Source organism: Ziziphus jujuba, chromosome 4 (genome assembly GCF_031755915.1).
Source record: "Ziziphus jujuba cultivar Dongzao chromosome 4, ASM3175591v1".
NCBI classification, from domain to species: Eukaryota; Viridiplantae; Streptophyta; class Magnoliopsida; order Rosales; family Rhamnaceae; genus Ziziphus; species Ziziphus jujuba.
This window is the reverse complement of record NC_083382.1, coordinates 29,851,365-29,871,622: the sequence shown is the minus strand read 5'-3', so window position 1 is coordinate 29,871,622 and position 20,258 is coordinate 29,851,365. Positions and strand designations below refer to the sequence as shown.

Sequence of the window (20,258 nt, the reverse complement as noted above, 5' to 3'; positions counted from 1 at the left end):
TCTTTTTTTTCCAAATAATATCTTTTTGGGGAGCTTGCAGCTGCCACATGATACATATAATACTATCATTTTGTCATTTCTGGAGATGATTTGAGGGTAAATAAGGGATTTGAGAAGATATATAGATTTTATAATCTGCTAGAGAATTGTTTATGGATAGGATCCTAGTAAGCAATCAAGTAATTGGGACAAGAGGGTTAGTTAAGTTGCACAAAGTATATTATAAGAAAAGTTTTATCTTGACTTAAGAAGAAAGTGAGAAATGGTCTAGTGACTTACTAACCAGAATTTAGTAAACCAGACTAAATTCACACCCTTTCGTGGATATTTCTTTGACAGCCTCCCAAGCTCGTATATACTACTAAACATAGAGTTTTTACTCTCTCTAGCAGACTAGAGCTTTCCAAATGAATTGGTAAAATTCATGGAGGAGGAATGAGTTTTCGGAATGGCTTTCTTAGCATCCTGCTGGTTTATTACTGAAACTTTTATCATTCCTGATGGATTTAGGAAGTGGTTTTGCTTAAGCTTCTTTATCCATCCATTTTTTCTTTTTGTTTGCCAGGTTTTTCTCTGGCTCAAATTGCTAAAGGAATGGCTTTTATTTTTAGTATTATATCCTCTAAGAATCACTTTTATCTTCGGTTTGTATATTTTAGGCATTGTTAGAAATTGGTTTATCTATTTCTTGTCAATGGTTAGATTGAGAAAAGATCATGACCATGAAGCAGGAGTTGAGAAATTTGAAAACCTGCAAATATGTAACTACAGTCAGATTGCTGGTTTTCCTCAAATACTGTCTATCTTTTCACCTGTAGAAACCAAGATGGAAATACTTGCAATTCAAAGTGGGGTGTTTCAAGAGGAGAAAGATGATTGTGCAGAAGATTCAGTTAGCCATGAGGATGAAGATATGGAAGAACCTGTGATCTATCATGATGAAGATACAGACGAGATGGAATACTTGCTTTGCTATTCCAGTCCATCCACAGAATATGAAAGTTCAACTAAATGTCTACCTGCTTGTAGCTCTGAATCCTATGATTCACAACATGATCAAGAATTATATATGGATGACTCTACTCCATCAGTCTACACCTCCAGTTTGCAAATCATGAAATCGGAAGCAGTTGCTGCAGAAGATAAGGATGAATTGGACGCATTCTACAAGAAGTACACCGAAAGAATGAGATGGTTTGACATGCTCAATTATGACAGAACTTGTGGAACAAGTGGGTTTTTATTGATCATCACATTGTGTTACTTTTATTCTTTGCTAACAATATTATTATTACATCTTACTTCATGGTTTTACAACATGAGTATTCTCCAAGCTGTCTTTAATTTTTCTCAATAATAGATCCTGATTACAAGCATGATTTGCATGCCAAACACACAAAGCAAAATCAACACAGAAAAATTGTTACGAGTTCATCTTTGTTGAAACTAAACTATGAATATGCTCGTAATATTAAGATTCATGAGATTCTTGATTAATTTCTTATTGATATTCAACTTTTGCTATTATAGGTGCAATCCTAAACAAGCAATTGGGAGCTCCTAGTTGGTTCGAGAGCAGCGAGCCTCAAAATTCTGTTGTTCCTTATATCTCATGGAGCAAAAATGATAGAAGAAAACTTTTGAGAAGTTTAGACAGTGACTTTGAAATGGTTTATGTGGCTCAGTCATGCTTGTCATGGGAAGCCCTTCATCATCAATACACGAAAGCCAAGGCTCTTGAATCCTCTGCCTCTCAAAGTAATAAATTCGATAAGAATGTCGCAGCTGAATTCCAGAAGTTTCAAGTGCTTTTAGAAAGGTTTATGGAAGATGAAAAGCCTGAGGACAAAAGGGTATGGAATTATGTCCAACGGAGATTTTCTTTCAGGGGTCTTCTCCAAGTTCCAGAGGTTTCAGGTACAATTAATCTTGATAATCTGAAAGGTATCTATGATGTCATGGATTACGATCTTGAAAAATAGTTTTCATTCCTAACACATTGTTTGACTTACAATTCAGGAAACCTTATCATATTATTTTAAGCTTACGCTTACATGTCCAAGAAAAGATTTCATTCTCATCTTGCTGATAGCATGTGCTGAGTCAATTTTTCTTCTTTAATAGTATTAGTAGTGATACCCTGAAACTGGCCCTGTATAAAATTCTGTAATTGTCCTCTTAGAGATATTATTTAATTACTATTGGTAGTTCTTGAAAAAATTAACTTAAAGTCCTTTGATTTGCATTATTTCTTGTCCTACGTTTATGTCACGAAGTTGAAGATTCTCTGGAGGAGGACAAAGAAGAAACAATAAATATAAAAGAAGTCTTGAAGTCCATAGAAGAATGCGTACATGCTTTTTGTTTGTTTGTGAAAACAGATAACAAGAGGTCTTGGTGGAAAGTTAGAAGTTCCTTATGGACTTATCCACCAGTGGAAGATCCAAGAGATTTGGAGCTTCTTGCTGATCTTACCAAGAGACTCCAAAAGGTAAAATTTCAAAGCAAAATATACCAAAAGATTCAGAACTGTATATACATATTTACCTTTTAGTAAATGGAAGTAATTATTATTATTATTATTTTGTACCTTTTTTTTTTTTTTCTTTTCCCCCCTGAAGAAAAAGATAGGGCTGAAGAATTTAGAAGGGAAGAAGAGGTGTCTGTTCAAGAGAATAGTAAACCCTGTGGAAGAATCCCAAAGAAAGGAGATGCTATTCGCTATGACAGACATGAAGCTGGTGTCAAGGGTACTCCAAATGGTTATGGTGTCCTCCTCCCAACTCAAATGGTGCCAAGAAAAGCTTGACAATGTCCAGTTCATCGATGGAAAAGTAGTGAGGGCACCCATCAGTTCCCTATTCCCACCTTCTTGATGTTTGATTTTTAACCAAAATCAAGAAATCCAATAATGAATTCTCAATTAAGCTGGTTGTATGACTTATTGCAAGTGGGAATATGATAGATAAATGAGAGAATCTTAGTTTCATCCATGGATGTATATAGATCTGCAGAAATACATTGTTATGCTTTTTGCTAGGATCATTTTTATTTTTATGTATCTAGTAAGCAAGTGTGACTTTAAAGTTGAATGCAAGTGTTATGCCTGTCCCACTCACCTTTGAAGTTGTGGATTCAAATTACCATTCCCCTTTTCTTTTTAAATTCGAATTGTATTGTAATGCTGACCCCAAAAAAAAAAAAAAAAAGGGTAAGCCTAAAAAGATAATGATTAATGACAAAAATGCTAAAAGCCAAGTAGGATGAGCTCAAGAAAAGTTGAAAACATAATTGAGTTGACTTACAACACAAGGAAAGCTTTTCTTGGAAGTACTTTTTTGATGAATTTTTTTTATAATTTTTTAGAAAGTACATAACACTGAGAATTGCAAAAAGGTTTTACCTTTCTCATTCCCTACTTAATATGATTTCAAATTTAAAAAAGGATATATTTTCTTTAAAGAGGATAAGGTCGCATAATAGTTAAAAGGTTATCCCTTTGTTTAATTATTTTGAAATATTTTATCAAACATGACTATAATGCAACTTTGGAAAAGTTGATTTAACTTTTTTTTCCATTCCCCTCGTTCAATAACCACTAAAACGACTCCTTTTTGTAGGCATGTTTTTTAAATTAATCTGCTTAAACAATTAAAGAAATAGAGATTTCCTTAAAAAACTAATTTAGATGTTCATTGTCTTCCTAGCATCCAATAAAAAGCCACCATAGCAATCATAAAAATAAATAAATAAAATAAAATAAAAATTCTATGGTACTAAAAAATCTACTCATCAAGGACACGTTTTAAATTTGCGGGGAAAAAGATATTCAAAGAAAACATGATTGGTGGCACTGTTTGGCGTTCTCAAAAGCCCAGGCCCACTGATCTAAATTTCTGGGTGAATCAAAATCTAGCAAGGATTTGTGGATAGCCGACCGTAGCATCCAAAAAAAACAAAGTACTCTTCCCGGAACATTTCTGTTCCTAAATTATTTACCATTTTCAACCGCATAAAATCATCCTCACCATGATTTCCTATTTTTGCTTCTATAGGACCCATTTCAACGACAGTCTCAAAAATATTTCCTTTTTCCCTTGTTTCTTCATGGTATCTTGATTTTTCTCCTTTTTTTTTTTTTTTTTTTTTGGGTCACATTGTTGATCATCGTAAATTCTTTCACCTGGGTCTTCTTCAAACACAATTCCTTCAGTTGGGTTTTTGATCGTTTGTCTCACAGTTTCCTCATTTGGGTTATAATCTCAGTTTGTTTTTTGTTCTCTTATATGAACTCCTGCTGGTTATCAGGGGGCAAATCGTTGAATTGAATTCTCCTATATATATGGCTTCTATAGGGTCCTCCCTACCTTTTATCTTAGAGACCAAGACAGAGAGTTCTGTGCTTCTTCATATTAATAGTTATCACCGACTCAGATTATCTTTCTTCATGTATCGCCCCAGAATGTCTGCTGACTCTACTGGTTTCACTGGTTCAGCTAGTGGGTATTCAGTTTTGGGATTGTGTAGTGGACTAATAGGTGGATGCAGCAGAAGGCGGCTATGGAGGAAAAAGCCTTCGAGATTGATGGCTTTGGGCTCTGAAGAAGGTAGTGATGAATCAGAAGATACGCTTCAGGCCACCATCGAGAAGAGCAAGAAGGTTCTAGCTATGCAAACTAAGCTTCTTCAACAGGTACTTCCTGTCACTGTTATCATGTTTGTTTGTTAATGGACGCCGTCAAAATTGGAGCTTTTCGTTTCTTTTCTTTTTCTTTTTTGTTTTTTCCCCTGTTTTGCTTTCGCAATGTCAAATATGGACGCATTTTTGAATTGAAGAATTTCATTTAGCGTGGTACGGAGCGGGTTGGTGGCTGGCAATTCTTTCAATTTTTTCCATGTCTCATTTTGGCCATGAAGTGAATTTGAATGCTTTGCAACTTGCAAAAATTGTTTACTCTTTATATGATTTTGATTTACGTTTCCAATACTCCCATACAAAGATTCTAGTGCTACCTGAGTTTCACACATAGATCGTTATAGTACCATATTATCTGCTTTTGTAAGGATTTTGATAATATCTATGCTGTGAGACAGTGTGTGTGGTATAATAATTTGTTGAAAATTCGAATTACGGCTGTATTGAACCTGAATTTTCACTTTGGCTCATGCTACCTGAAGATCATGCTTCTTATTCTTAATCCCCCAAAATCTGTGTTAGAACGATGCATTGGTATAGAATGGATCATGTTTGAGTTAAAAAAATAAATAAAATATAAACTATAAACTATAAAATAAATTATATGTGCAATTTGTTAGCTAATTTTTTATGAAATCTCATTTATTCTTTTTATCTGACTTGTAGATAAATTACTTTATTATTAACAATAATAATTCTGCTGTGTAGCATTGGGTTATACATATTTTATGAAAAAGTTGAACCCTTCTATGTCCGATCTGCTTTGTTTTACGGTTATGAAGTCTGTGATCTGTGCATCTCTAATCCAGTTTCATTATTTGATTTATTTATTATTGGTAAGAAATGGAATTTTGTATTTTTTTTTTTTTTTTTTTTCCCCTAGATTGCGGAAAGAAGGAAATTGGTTTCTTCTATAAAAAGTACCATTGCTGATTCAGAAGAAGAGATAGCCTCTTATGATCAAGATGGCAGCTCTTTTCCAAATATGGATCTCTCTGCAGCTGATGATGATGAAAATAGTGTTGAAGGCCAAAATGATATTGTTGTCTCGAGTAGTTATGGCCATTCAACAGAACAAAAACCAGAAACCCTACCTTCTACCACTAGTAAAGGGTTTGTGATAAACGAGAGGGAAAGCAAAAAACCTCTACCTCAGGAAAATGCGGCCGCTGCGGTACATTCTACCAGAAAGTTGGAAGCCACTAGTTTAGACACAGAGTGGTCTGAGCCTCTGCCATCTTTCCTTACAAACACTCAATCTTCTGTTCTAGAACATGAAAAGTATGTAGATTTGACAGAACCAAGTTTACAAGTGGAAGATAATGGGGCAAGTGATACAATGAGTGAAGATGTAAAACTCCCTCCCTTGGCTGGGGCAAATGTCATGAATGTCATATTGGTAGCTGCAGAATGTGCTCCATGGTCAAAAACAGGTATTCTTTGTGGCAATATCATTTATATGGAAGGTTCCCCTTGGATTGACATAGCTGAGCTCCTTTGGAAGAAATCTAAATAAACCCACAGACACCATACTTGCTCACACCTACAAAGTTCAATGCTCCTTATTTTCTTGTGAATTAATGAAGTTTGATTCTATAAGCTTGGACAAATGTCTCCATGCATAAGTGATTCAGAAACTGATTTATGAAGAGTTCTTCTCATAGGTGGGCTTGGAGATGTTGCAGGGGCTTTACCAAAGGCTCTGGCTCGACGTGGACATAGGGTTATGGTACTGTTCTCGTCCTTATCACGTTTGTGTTGTAATAGAATAAAGATAAACTAACACAGACCAAACTGGCTAGTTGAGACCCCAAAAAATAAATAAATAAATAACTGGTTCGTTATTCCTGTGTTTCTAGGCCTGGGGTTAAGCTGAATGCTTTTACAAGAATCTGGTATTTGTGCCTAACCATTCTGATTATTATCTTTACGAAGTAATCTTTAGTATATAAGCATAATTGTATAGCCTGCATGATAAAAATATGGAGCTCTAAGGACTTAGACAGCGTATTCTATTAGTTTGGTCTTAAGATAAAAGTCCATATGATTTAGATTTTAGCTGTTAAAAACCCAAGTTCTTTTATGTCTATGACACTTTATTTTGTTTTCCCTTAGGTAGTGGCACCTCGCTATGGTAATTATGCGGAACCCAAAGATTCAGGAGTCCGGAAAAAGTATAAAGTAAACGGCCAGGTGTGCAACAGCTGCAACATTCAGCTGTAATGTAAACTTTATCAAATTGTTCGACTTATAGAGGTCTAATTGCATTGCAGTGTGTAACAATCGCTCACTTTGCAGGATTTTGAAGTGGCATACTTCCAGGCCTATATCGATGGTGTGGATTTTGTTTTCATTGACTGTTGTATTTTTCAACATATGGGGAAAAATATATATGGAGGAAATCGGATGGTGAGATATCTTTTCTAGTTTTAGCTTCAATTAGTTCTTAAGAGGATTAGTGAGTTCTAGCAGCAGACAATTTTTTTTTATTTAATTTAGTATTCAGTTACATTGGTAATGTTCATGTAAAAAGTGATAACTTCATGCATGGAAAAGGTAAGCTGATGGAGTGGGTGAGACCAGGAATTTGGTTTTGATCTCTTCTTCTTGTAGGTGTCTCTCTCAAGATTCTTGATTCTTGGCAGAAGCTAAATTCTTCATGATTGGATTGATACGAATCTAAATTCTATCTATTAGTTTTTATTGTTGTTATTCACTTTTCATTTGCAACGATTTTGAGGTTTACATGACTTTTAGTTTTATGGTGCAGGATATTTTAAAGCGAATGGTGTTGTTTTGCAAGGCAGCTGTTGAGGTACGTTGGTCAAATGTCCAATTAAGTGGACTCAGTATAGCAATTGATATTTTACAAAAATTAATAGATAATACATATCAAAGCACTACATATAAGTGAATTCAATAATACCAAAGTCACCACAATTTTACCAAAATTTGAATACCACGTGTTACTCTTATGTTTGTCTGCATTTTGGTCCCACTTGTGTTTGCATGTGGCCCCCATTTATTTTTCAACTGGTGAAGTCCTGCTCCATCACTTGGTAATCCAACTTTTATATGCTAGATGGTGGCTCCTTAAAAAATCAATAATTTCACCAACGAACTAGTATTTTCCGAATCTTAATGGTATAGATGACTGGCTCTTCATGTTACTGATATATTTGTGGAAAATTTATATTAATATGATGCTTAGAGATGACAAATAAGATATTTCTCCTTGCTATCTTAGTCCTGTGGAGGCCATGTATCTGGTTGAATATCATGTGCTGTCTTATCCATTTAAATGTCCTGAATATAGGTGGTTAAATTGCAGGTTCCATGGCATGTACCATGTGGCGGTGTTTGCTATGGAGATGGAAACTTGGTTTTTATTGCAAATGATTGGCATACGGCATTGTTGCCAGTCTATTTGAAGGCATATTACCGAGATAATGGTTTAATGACATATACAAGGTCAATCCTTGTAATTCATAACATAGCTCACCAGGTTTGTCCTCGTTCAACAAAAACCATTTGCTTTAATATAATTGTTACATTTTGGAGGAATTTCAAACTATTTCTACATGTTACTTATTTGTTTAGCGAAATTGTTATGGTTTGAATGCATTCACATTGCCATGATCATTAAGTTTCAATTTCTCCAATTTCAAGCAACAAGCAAAACATGCACCTGCCTGGATTTATGTTACATGGAATAGTATGGTGTAATTGTTTTAGACATCCTTATCACTGTCCAGATTTTTGTTTTATCTGATTATGGAAAAGGATGGTTAAAGAGTTTAGGTAGTGGGTAGGGATTACTACTTGTTTTTGGAAGCCAGCAATAAAGCTTAAATCATCATTTTGGGTCTGCAATTTAGAATGAAACTTAAAGATAGGAGGAGAACTATTTTTTTTTTATCAAAATTTTTATTTTTGTAATAAAAAAATGAGAACAAGTTTATATCCTAAGAACTGAGCCATTTAAATTTAATTTTCATGTTCTATGTAGAAGCATAGCCAAACTTACTTTTCGAGTTAGCATGGTGATCTAATAGTTACCTATGAAATTATAGAATTACATACAAAACCCAGAACAGAATAAGTCGTGTTTTGAAATCTTTCAATGTCATTGTCTGGCTTGTAGAATTCTTCATATGTTACGTTGTGTAATTTAATTTTCTCTGTTATATATATATATATATATATATATATATATATATCTTATATCCAGGGTCGTGGTCCGGTAGATGATTTCTCCTATGTGGATCTTCCAGAACACTACCTTGACCTTTTCAGATTGTATGATCCTGTTGGTGGTGAGCACTTCAATATCTTTGCAGCTGGTCTAAAGACAGCAGACCGGGTGGTTACCGTAAGTCATGGATATGTCTGGGAGCTTAAAACTTCCGAAGGTGGTTGGGGTTTGCATGGGATCATAAACGAAAATGACTGGAAATTGAGGGGCATTGTGAACGGAATTGATACAAAAGAATGGAACCCTCAGTTTGATTCCCATCTAACATCAGATGGTTACACAAACTACTCTCTTGAGACACTTAAGATTGGCAAGCCTCAGTGTAAAGCAGCTTTACAGAAGGAGTTGGGTTTGCCCATCCGTGAGGATGTACCCATCATCTGCTTCATTGGGAGGCTGGATCACCAGAAAGGTGTTGATCTTATAGCCGATGCAATTCCATGGATGATGGGACAGGATGTGCAATTAATTATGTTGGGAACTGGAAGAAATGACCTGGAACAAATGCTCAGGCAGTTTGAGAACCAGCATCGCGATAAAGTCAGGGGATGGGTTGGTTTTTCTGTAAAAATGGCTCATAGGATAACTGCTGGTGCGGACATTTTACTTATGCCATCAAGATTTGAGCCTTGTGGACTGAACCAACTATATGCTATGAGCTATGGGACAATTCCAGTTGTTCATGCTGTTGGTGGACTTAGAGATACTGTGCAGCCTTTCAATCCCTACAATGAATCAGGGCTTGGTTGGACATTTGATAGTGCTGATAAAAATAAGCTAATACATGCATTAGGGAACTGCTTATTGACTTACCGGGAGTACAAGCAGAGTTGGGAAGGACTCCAGAGACGTGGGATGATGCAAGACCTTAGTTGGGACCATGCTGCTCAGAATTATGAGGAGGTTCTTGTTGCAGCCAAGTTCCAGTGGTGATTAGTCGTTGCTGCTTGATGCCTACAATTCCAACTTTTACAAGGCTCCTAAGTACTCCAGAATGTGCTAGGCTTGTCTATATCGGGAAAACCTGGGAAAGTACCTAATGAAAACAATTTTGGGGTAAATATTGTTAAGAAATTATTTTTCTCCTTCTTGCCGTCTTAAATGCCTAGTCAAAGCAGTCAAAACGAATTCAGTCTCTACTAGTGGATAGTGCTGTTTAGCTTAAAAAATAAATGTACTTGTTGAACATGTTAATTTAAAGCAACCTGAGTTGAATAGAAATGGCACTTTCTTTGCTAGTTTCTTAATTTATTTGGAAAAGCAAACAGTGGTTTAGGACCTTAGATGTTAATTGACCATTTTATTAGTTTCATTTCATTTAGGGGCACTGTATTTTCCAGCTCTACTTTTTCCTACCAAGACCCTTTCGCATGACTTTACCACAGCAGTGAGTGATTAAAGGTTCAAAAATAGCTTTTGGAGGTCATGCATGATACCATACATTACAGACATGCTTACTTTAACCGTGTTAAAGACGATTCATGAAAGAATTAAAAAAGCCAAATTATCTATCTTCCTACAGTAAACCACTTCTAACCGCAAAGACTTTTCCATGATTATCACAGTTTCCCCCCCCTTTTTTTTTTTTTTTTTTTTGTTGTTGGGTGTTCCTCTTACTTCTTTTCATTTTTAGGATTTAGAAGCTTAAAAATAATAGCAGACAACATTCTTAGAGTTTGTAGCTTGATACGTTTAATCAACAGTGACCCACAAAAAAAAAAAAAGGGACAAAAACAAAACAAAACAAAACAAACTTGAAAATGCTATTTATTTATAAAAACGTAAATTACATAAACTCTCCCTCTATATTCGTCCTTTGCTTTTTAAAATTGCACATACTTCCCTTGTACTTTTAATTTTCTTTCACATAACTCTTTTCTCTTAAGTCAATTTTTGAAATGGTCAACAAGGTTTAATTTTTTATAATGAAAAAAATATCCTAAATGTAAAACAGTTTAGCAAAAAGTACAAGGAGAGTTTGTGTAATTTACCATTAAATTAGCATATACAACAAATATATTTTTAAAAAATTAATTTAAATATTATTTATTTTCACAATGACATTTTAGAGTTTATTTTACTTTTCAAAAATTAAGATTATTTATAAAATTACTTTGAAAAAGACAATAATTATTTTTTACTTTTAAATTTTACATGAAGGGTACATCAATCATTATAAAATAAATAAATAAACCCTGTTCGACCATCATATTCAAAAAGTCCTACATAAAAAAAGTAAAAAGAATGGGAAAAAATTAAAAACTATAACCAAAGTACATTAAATTTTCTTACCAAAAAAAAAAAATTAAATAAATCCAAAATTGCATATGAAAACACTTGAAGGCAGAGGGGGAATTTGTGCAATGAAAAGGATCGTTTATACTTATACACAGTGAAATTTGGAGGTGACAGAAAGAAGCGAGGAATCACTTTACTGCCATATTGATGTTCAATTGTTCATTGCCCTACAGGCACCCTTAACTTTAGCATTAAGTGGTTAGCGTTCTTTAGCCCCACACACACACACACACACACACAGGAGAAAAAATAAATATGGTGAACGTTCAAATATTTAAATACAAACAAAAGTATGGAACAAACAGAATCAAATAAATTGATTTTTTTTTTTTTTTTTTGATTCGAAATGGGAGATTATTACCACAGATCAACAAATCGATAGAATAGCCAACCCAAAAGGACTTATGAAAATTGGAGAACATAATATCCCCAACACATACATATAATAAAGTTATACCACTGGTGGAGAAATTATACTGCACTCGAGGTTTATGGGCTTTCTATGTGAGGGAAACTCCCGTGTCTCGATCAAACTGCAAACAAGGGCGGGTTGAAAATAGACCCGCAAAGCCCTTTGAAAGACAGCCTTCAACTGCACATAAAGATTTGGATGCACTTAGAGGAGAATTATGTCTACTCATTTCCGTGCAGTCATCTCCCCAGTTCGCTGCTTTGTATGACAGCAGCCTACCTCTCTTTACACTCATTGGAGGATTCAGGTTTGTACTGACAGGGAAGATGTTAACCAAGGACCCCAAATCATCTTTTTCGAGGTCCTCAGGCAACTTCCTTTTTAAACCAGGAAAGACTTTCAATCCTGCAATAAAGCCACAATATTATAAAGGATGCAATTTTTGTCTTGTTTATTACGTTCTCATGTAGGTCTGGCATTCTCTAGCAAGAAACATGACTAAACCTGATTGCAAGAATTAACATACCAGGAAGTGGGTCATCAGAAATGCATAACTGGGACTCTGAGTCACCACAGTTGCAGAAAAAGTTGGGACTTTCATTAGATCCTGAGACTCTGCAACATAAAAGACATGTGACCGTTAATCCTCTTGAGATGCAAAAAAGGGTGATCATCAAGAGTCCAGACAAATTTTTTAAATATGTCTAATTAGGACTAAATATATATATATAGTGAGCAAAAAAAAAAAAACCATAGAAAGAATTGTGCCCGGGTATAATGATTAACCTCCGAGCTTCACAGATCATAACCACAAATATATAACAAAATACCAATGTAGTTAAGACATATACGTTTAAGATATAGTCCAAACTATTCAAAATACCAATGTAGTTAGCATAAAATCTGACCAATATAAACAGCATAGTAAAGCGTAGTAAAATAGAATCTTTAACTAGAAATATAAATAGCATAGTAAAGCATAGTAAAATAGAATCTTTAACTAGAAACGTAATAATGACTCCGGCAAATGAATAACTAATAAACAACAATGAAAGCAAAATCTCTTAACAAATAATATGCTTTCAGGGTATACAAATCAAACCTGTACATATGCTCAACAAAATCATCTATTAAAACAGGCCACGCTCCTGCAAAAATGGCAAGCAATTATCATTACTATCATGAGGAAGCATGTAAATTCCTTTCTCTGAGCAGAGATAAATAAAAACAGCAATACCAAAATATAATAAAAAAACCTAAATTAAGATGGAATCTACACTTTAGATTATCTCGTTAAGATAAATTTGTTACCAGGTACCAGCTGCTGCCGCAGATTAGAACATGAACCCATATCTGCCCTAATAAAAATAGCTTTTCCTACTTATCTATTCAACTTTGAGCTTGTATTTGCCAATTATTAAATGAAAATTTATCAATGAACAGGAAAGAAGCAATCAAATTTTTACCATCATGCATTATGTTGAGAAAAATTATATTTATCTGTGTATAACAGCATAAATCAAATGCATGGTTATCATTCCATCTTTTATTATCCTATCTTTTAGCAACGCCACGCACTAACCTGATAAGAAGTTGTGGCATAATAGAACTGAAAATCAATATTGAATGCACACAAATAGATAGCACAATAACAGAATAGAAACGGTAAGGCAATCAAAATTAGTAGCTCCCAACTAGAGCAATTAATACCTTCTGGGTCATATCCTTCCAGATTCTCATGCACACACCGGCTGAAAGCTAGAACTTGCCGCCAAGTATCCTCAGAGATGTTATGCCTCTGATTTTTCTAAACAGTTGTAAAAAGTTTAAATATCTAAATAAGAAGTATCTTGCACTTCAGCTATATGACAAAAATATTTATGAATGGTATCATATTCACGTCCAACTTCATTAAACAAGTCAATGTTCTTTCAAGAAAAACTTATGCACTTTTTTCAACAAGGCACAAAAACCTATGACACATTTATTTTGGTTTTAAAAGTCTACAAACATATAACCTTGGAAGTGCTAAAATCTGTGGTTTAGCATAATCAGACCAAGACAAGTAGTAATTGCTTATTAGCAAGAAACTTGACAATACCTCAACAAAGTCACACCACTGGTTAAGCAATCGAAACCTCCCAACTAAAACTAATTTCCAGGCACTAACTGCCCTATTTACAGCTGCAAAATTCAAGGAAAATAGATTAACAAGATAGCTTTGCAAACCCGTACATCCATTATGATATGGTTGCGAACTAACAAGCAACTACAAACTATAACATCCACACAGAGAGAGAGAGAGAGAGAGAGAGAGAGGAAAACATACTGATGTTCTTTTGACCATTTTCACGGCATATGAAGAAAACAAAATCATAGAATCGCGAGAATTCAGAAAATTCTACCTAAAAAAGAAAAAAGATTTATCAAACTGTTAGTAACAAATTTAGAAGACACAATCACTAGAGAATAGCGATAGAGTTGTTTTATTAATAAAACAACTAACATAAATTAGGCCAAGGAACCATTTAATAATGAAAATCTCACCATTAAGTCTAGCTGTGACATGAGCTTCAAAAGTTCATCAAAAATTGAAACCCTGTCAAACTAAACACCATAAATTTTCAAAGAAACAAAGAGCAAAAAGAATTCATTTATCAAAGGTTGAATCCACAATCACATTGCTCCAATATCAAACTTAATTGTAGCTTGTAGGAAGATGCAAACCTCGCATGCAATCTTGACTCTATCAGTCTTAAAAGTTGATCCAGTGCCTCCTTTGAATATGTAGCCATTTGCAAGTCGTTATTTTTTCTGTAACCTTCTTCCCCAGGAAGATAAGCATTTCCTGACCTGATATCTGCAAGAAAAGTTCAAAACCCAACTAAAAAAACTTCTTTTTTTTTTTTTTTTATATGGCTGATCCTTAAGCATCCTTAAATTTGAATGAATTATGTATTCTGTTGTATGAAACAGAAGGGTAGAAAAATGTTCCCATTTCAAAAAAATGATCAGTGAAATTTAAGTTAACTGCCAGCAAAACTGAAAAGATAGTTACCCATCCTACCAACCGTTTTCATAAATAAATTCTAACTCCAACTAATTCTGATAGAGACACTCAATCAAGCACAATGCTTTACTCATCTACAAGATCAAACAAGTTAAAAAAATAAAAAAAATCGTTTCTTTCCAGATATTCTTACAGCGTTACGCCAAAAAAAAAATAATAATAATAACTGTAGTAATTTGATGAAAATCTAATCGGATAGGAAATTAAGCAGTAGAATTGACGATGGACGGTAATCAAAACGTAAAACCCTATGCATCCAGTAAAAGAAACAGGAAAAAAAAGTGACCAAAAAAAAAAAACTTTCTGGCCATAACTCTCACTGCTTGTAGCTCCAATTTCAGCTTTGATGAAAACCAAATCACAGTGCATGTCTTAGTCCCAGGTAGTAAGAACTATAATACCCAAAACAAAAATGCTATTTTCCACACTTCTGCTCAGCAAAATTTTTTAAAAGAAAAATCAAACAGCATTCAAAAAAAAAAATTTTTTAAAAAGTAGTCTTTCGCGTAAAATCCTGGAATTCAATACGCTAACTAACCAGCTAAAAATGCGATTAAAGAAACAAAATTTCAGTTCGAAGCACATAAATATTGTCAAACAGGTAACCAAAGAAACAACCTTTAAAAAAAAAAATGGAGCTCAAGAAGAATCGAGGAGTCAAGAAGAATAATATATATAAATATATCAGAAGAAATAAATTACCACAGTATCGCCGATAAGCCTCAAATATGTCGAATCGATTGGACCCAGATGGATCCATGAAGAGGTTGTAGAATAAAAAAAAAGAAAAAAAGCAGAGGCTTTTTGAGGAGAGAAGCAGAGTGATTGAAGAAGAAGCAAGCAAAGTGAAAACCCTAGAATAACATACGGATGAAAGAAGGAAGCAACTGATTTCGAGAAACGCAAGCTAGCTGGAAATGAAAACCACCCAGAGAGACCAATTTCTCTTTTGTTTTGCTCCTTGCGTTTCTCCAAAAATCCAATCTCTCTCTCTCTCTCTCTCTCTCTGAAATCGACGCAATTCAGAGAGAACCGGATATATATATTATTAGTGTCGGTCTCGGCTGTGCAAGCTGTAACGGTTCGGGAATGCGAAATTATTGATACAATAAAAATCTAATTGGGCCTCAAAGATTATGGATCACCTAAACCCTAGTCCTGAGTGTTTCTAAATACACACCACATAACACGAAGAAATAACTATATACATGCAATATCCCCAAAAACAAAAAAAAAAAAAAAAAAAAAAAATATGCAATGCCTAGCGTCGACTGTCGAGTACATGAATACGTAAACTTCAACGCTTGCAATGATTATCTATTTCTATTTGTTACTTTTATTTTAATCTTTTAAAGTTTGAAAAAGGTCAAAAATTATTTTAGATTCAAATTTCAAATATAGTATATGAATTAAAGATACTATAATGGCATTTTAAAGTGGGCGCTAACAGATATGGAAATTTTTTATTGTTTTTTTATTTTTTTATGTTTTTCAAAATTCGTGAGAAATTAAAAAGATAATTACTGCATGGTTAAATAGTAAATGCATAATTTAATGTACCTTCAGCTGCGTAAAGATTAATTAAGCAGCAACCAAAACCATTAGACAAATTGTTGAGAATACTTGGAGATTAAAAAACATAATTAAAAAAAAAAATGTTTCTTTGGATTGAATAGTGGAATTCTATAGTTGGTCCTGCAGCTATTGGCGTTTAACAATATGAGAACGGATTTTGGAATGAAAGAAAGAATCCTGCAAGTTAAACTCGCATATTTGAGATCTGAAAATGCAACAGCACAACACATTCCTATAAACAGTAATCATAAACTGAAAACGACCAAATCTCAAAGCTCTTGGGATAAAAAGAACCGTAAATTTTATTAACAACCCCAAAAGAATTACTACAACTTATTACTACATTATAATATTCCCAGGTGTAATTTATCAAAAGGAAAAAGAAGGATCTAAATATGTTATCAGCTAATAAAATTCTCTGGCCCATAAAATATTTCGCCATCACCAATAATCCCCACATGAACAACTTCCATCTTTGAAGCGATGAAACCTGCTCCCATCCCTCAAGATAATTTCCCGTCCAGTGACCAAAGCTATTAACTTGATAGCAGAATGGCAGTCACCACAAACCCGATGGCTCTGCACTACTTGTAGCGGTGTCCCATCTAAAGTGCTGAGAAGTCCATAAGCTATCGCCATTTTCTCGCTGTGGTAAAGCGAAATTTCCTCTTCCTTCTCATCCACATCCGGAAGCAGAGACTTCTCCTCATGAACATACCCTTGTTTTGAAATCTTGTCCATCAAGTCATCCACTTTGTGGTATATCTTTTCTGCTTGGGGATGAGTTCTATCTTCAGAATAGAAAACATGAGGCTCCTTGTTCACTTCGATCCAACTACATGCCTTGTGCATTCTCAAACCCTTTCTTTTTAAAGTCTGAATAACAGCAGCAGCTTCGTTCAACTTGCCTGAATTGTAGTATATATTCAAAAGAACAATGTAATTACTTAGCTTTTCAGCCTCCATTCCATAAAGTTTTTCAGCCGCAAATTCACCAAGCTCTAAATTCTCATTGACCCGACAAGCTCTAAGTAAGGCAGCCCACATGTTAGCAGTGGGTTTAAAGGGTGCTGTTCTTATGAGATCAAATGCTTCATCTAAAAGCCCTTCCCGACCTAGTAATTCAATCATGCATGTATAATGCATTGCACGAGGCCTAATCTTGTGATCCCTACTCATTGACTCAAAGATCTCCCACCCACGTTCTGATAACCCTGAATAGCTACAAGCTGACAACACGGCAAGAAATGTCACATGGTTAGGCTTCATTTGTTCCTGAAGCATCTTCTCGAACAACTCAACAGCTTCTTCACCCCGACCATGATTACCATATCCAGCAATCAAGGAATTCCAAGAGATAGTATTCTTGTTAGGCATCTTGTCAAAAACATGTTGAGCATCTTCTATTCTTCCCCATTTGCTATAGAAGTCCACAAGTGCTGTGTTTGCCACTATATCTAATCCAAATCCATGGCGAACTAAGCCTGCATGAGCTTGCTTTGCATGCTCTATTGAAGCTAATCTCGTACAGATTCTTATGATAATAGAAAAGGTGAAATGATCCATTTTGACACCGGAATTTCGCATCTCATAGTACATGCTCAGTGCTTCCTCACTATAGCCATGAAGTGCATAACCTGCTATTATAGAATTCCATCCTACTGTTGTCTTCTCTGGCATCTCATCAAAAACATATTGAGCATCTTCAATGCATCCACACTTACTATACATGTCAATAAGTGCACAAGTCAAAAAAATATTTTGGCCTATACCCATCTTTAAAGCACATGAATGAAACTGTCTTCCAGCAGAGACAAGTCCCAACCCAGCTGATGCTCGGATCATTGTGGCAAATGTGCGCAATCCAGCATCTGAAAACTCGTGCCACATCATTAGAAACAACTGGAAAGCCTCCATGTAATCTCCAGAATCCACAAGCCCAGATATTATCGTGTTCCATGAAACCAAGTTCTTCTCCGGCATTTCAACAAATAACTTACGCGCGTCAATCATCATGCCGCACTTCACATGCATAAGCAGTACCCTGTTCCTCATGTACTGATCCTGCTCAAACCCACTACTCTCCAAATAATTGAACAACCTCTTCACTCCCCTAATAGATTTCAAACCAATGCAAGCACTCACTAATGCATCGAAAGTGCTATTGCCCACATCAAAACCACCTTCAAACTCCAAAATCTCGAACAATTCAAGAGCCTCTTTGTGCCTTTTATTCAGAACCAATTTCTCTATCTGACTACAAAGTCCAGTACATGAATTCCGGATCTGGGTTTTAGCCATATCCGTTGTTTTTAAAGGTTTCATCTCCGGCCGCGGTTTTAGCCCTCGTTCCGTAGCCGACGAACACCTAATCTGAGAAAATGGGTTCCTCCATTTCTTTCTACTAGACGAGAAACAATACCCAGAAAAGAAAGATTTCTGTTTTAGAAACTTACTAGGATACGTCAAAGTTATAGGGAGAAAAGAGCCAGTATGGATCTCATCCAACGCTAAACTCTGGTACCGTAACAACGGAATGTCCATGGTAAACAAGAACACCAAAATCAGCGAACAGACGCAGGAAGTGAGAAGATATCGAAGTTTGTTACCTTGAGAAAGCAGGCAGGGAGGGATCTCATCCAAATTCGAAAACCACAGGAAGTGAATGGAGCAACGGTGTTGTCGAGGAGGAGGAGGAGGAGGTAGAAATGTCGCTCATGTTCGAAAAAAGGAATGGGGTTTTGAAAGGGTTGTTGGACTACGAGGGAAGATCAGCATTGGGATATCCGCCGAGTCGTCCAGGTGGTAATAATATTCCTCCAACTCCCAAATTTTATTGCATATTTTTCATGGAAGTCGCTTGCTCCCAAGAGAAATCGTATTTTGTCGCACGCACCAACGAACATATCTTTCGGTTTAGTTCACCTACTCTCCCAATTTAATCCTATTTTCTTCACTCTGTTGAAGTTTTTCTTTTTACCTTTTTTTTATTTTTAACAACTGAAAAGAAAAAATAATAATAATAATTTGATACAAAATACAACGCTATATGACCTAATGCGTTTCTGAATTTGGTATTTCACAATTGATTTTTTCCATTTTGGTTATTTGAAATTAAATCAGTAAAAATCATTTCTGGTAAACAGATTATTAGTAATATAAAATATATTTCCTTAAATTGGTTTTTTTTTCTGTATAGATAAATTAGTGTCACATAAATGAAAAGTTCTTTTATGTAAATATTTGAAAAAAAAATAAAAATGAAAATAAATTTTCTTTTTTCCTTGAGCAATTTGTCATTCTATTTGTATTTTTGTGGACTTCTTTGAGAGTTGAATGGCAATTTTTGTGATGTATTGCTACTCTTGGAATATGTTAAAAGAGGTAAAAAATAAAAAATAAAAAAAATAAGATGCCAGAGACGCTCTCTTTTGGACTCGGCCAACAGAAGTAGTCTTTACCAATTCAAGGAACTCATATCATCTCTCGCAAGCAAACGGATGAATAGACAAATCCTGTTCATCTCCTCTGGAAAGTTAAGAGATAAAACCCATAAAATCTCTTCCTTCGGACTTCTATTTCTTCAAAAAGCAAGAAATTTGTTTCCTTTAGCACTGGCTCAAAGTGAAATGATAATGCATGCTCTTTCTTATGCATCCAAAAGCCATGTGATTCTTTCAGCCAACCCCCCCCCCCCCCACCCAAAAAAAAAAAAAAAAAAAAAACCCATGTGATTCTCTTCCTGACCCACCCTAAAACACCATATAATCTGCCATTAGGCCTTGCTAACAAAGTCATGGTTCTCAATTTTCGCCTAACCACAAATGCTGCCTACAACTCTTGCCAAAGCCCCTGAAAGCCTTTCCTTTCCATGGCACGACTATTAGCTTAGCTATTAATGCCATACTTAGATGATTGATTAGCAACAGCATAGAAAACCATAGCCAGCTTT

At 35.0% G+C, this 20,258-nt stretch overlaps 4 protein-coding genes across 5 annotated transcripts; 2 read left to right on the top strand and 2 right to left on the bottom strand.

Annotated features, from left to right (window-relative positions):
* Positions 1-182: 182 nt before the first annotated feature.
* Positions 183-3,118, top strand: LOC107405153 (uncharacterized). The gene is made up of 4 exons (XM_048471281.2): positions 183-1,232; positions 1,531-1,917; positions 2,277-2,491; positions 2,622-3,118. The coding sequence occupies exons 1-4, from the start codon at positions 449-451 to the stop codon at positions 2,874-2,876; spliced, it is 1,641 nt and encodes a 546-aa protein (XP_048327238.2). The 5' UTR covers positions 183-448; the 3' UTR covers positions 2,877-3,118.
* A 778-nt stretch (positions 3,119-3,896) lies between these two features.
* On the top strand, positions 3,897-10,189 carry LOC107415517 (granule-bound starch synthase 2, chloroplastic/amyloplastic). Its single transcript, XM_048471687.2, has 8 exons — positions 3,897-4,693; positions 5,580-6,129; positions 6,361-6,425; positions 6,812-6,889; positions 6,995-7,105; positions 7,467-7,511; positions 8,028-8,201; positions 8,928-10,189. Exons 1-8 carry the CDS (start codon positions 4,343-4,345, stop codon positions 9,882-9,884), a joined length of 2,331 nt encoding a protein of 776 aa, XP_048327644.2. The 5' UTR covers positions 3,897-4,342; the 3' UTR covers positions 9,885-10,189.
* Positions 10,190-11,503: 1,314 nt separating this feature from the next.
* On the bottom strand, positions 11,504-15,763 carry LOC107405159 (defective in cullin neddylation protein AAR3). Of its 2 annotated transcripts, XM_016012173.4 has the most exons (9): positions 15,434-15,762; positions 14,389-14,521; positions 14,209-14,260; positions 13,991-14,066; positions 13,763-13,845; positions 13,372-13,468; positions 12,764-12,809; positions 12,188-12,276; positions 11,504-12,066 (listed from the first exon to the last, which is right to left on the bottom strand). In XM_016012173.4, the coding sequence occupies exons 1-9, from the start codon at positions 15,489-15,491 to the stop codon at positions 11,750-11,752; spliced, it is 951 nt and encodes a 316-aa protein (XP_015867659.3). In that variant the 5' UTR covers positions 15,492-15,762; the 3' UTR covers positions 11,504-11,749. The 2 variants fall into 2 exon arrangements, with proteins under 2 accessions (XP_015867659.3, XP_060672487.1); XM_060816504.1 differs by lacking the exons at positions 13,763-13,845; positions 13,991-14,066 and having other exon boundaries at positions 15,434-15,763.
* An 827-nt stretch (positions 15,764-16,590) lies between these two features.
* Positions 16,591-19,260, bottom strand: LOC107415542 (pentatricopeptide repeat-containing protein At5g50390, chloroplastic). The gene is made up of 2 exons (XM_048471408.2): positions 18,916-19,260; positions 16,591-18,823 (listed from the first exon to the last, which is right to left on the bottom strand). Exons 1-2 carry the CDS (start codon positions 18,943-18,945, stop codon positions 16,748-16,750), a joined length of 2,106 nt encoding a protein of 701 aa, XP_048327365.2. The 5' UTR covers positions 18,946-19,260; the 3' UTR covers positions 16,591-16,747.
* Between the last annotated feature and the right edge of the window lie 998 nt (positions 19,261-20,258).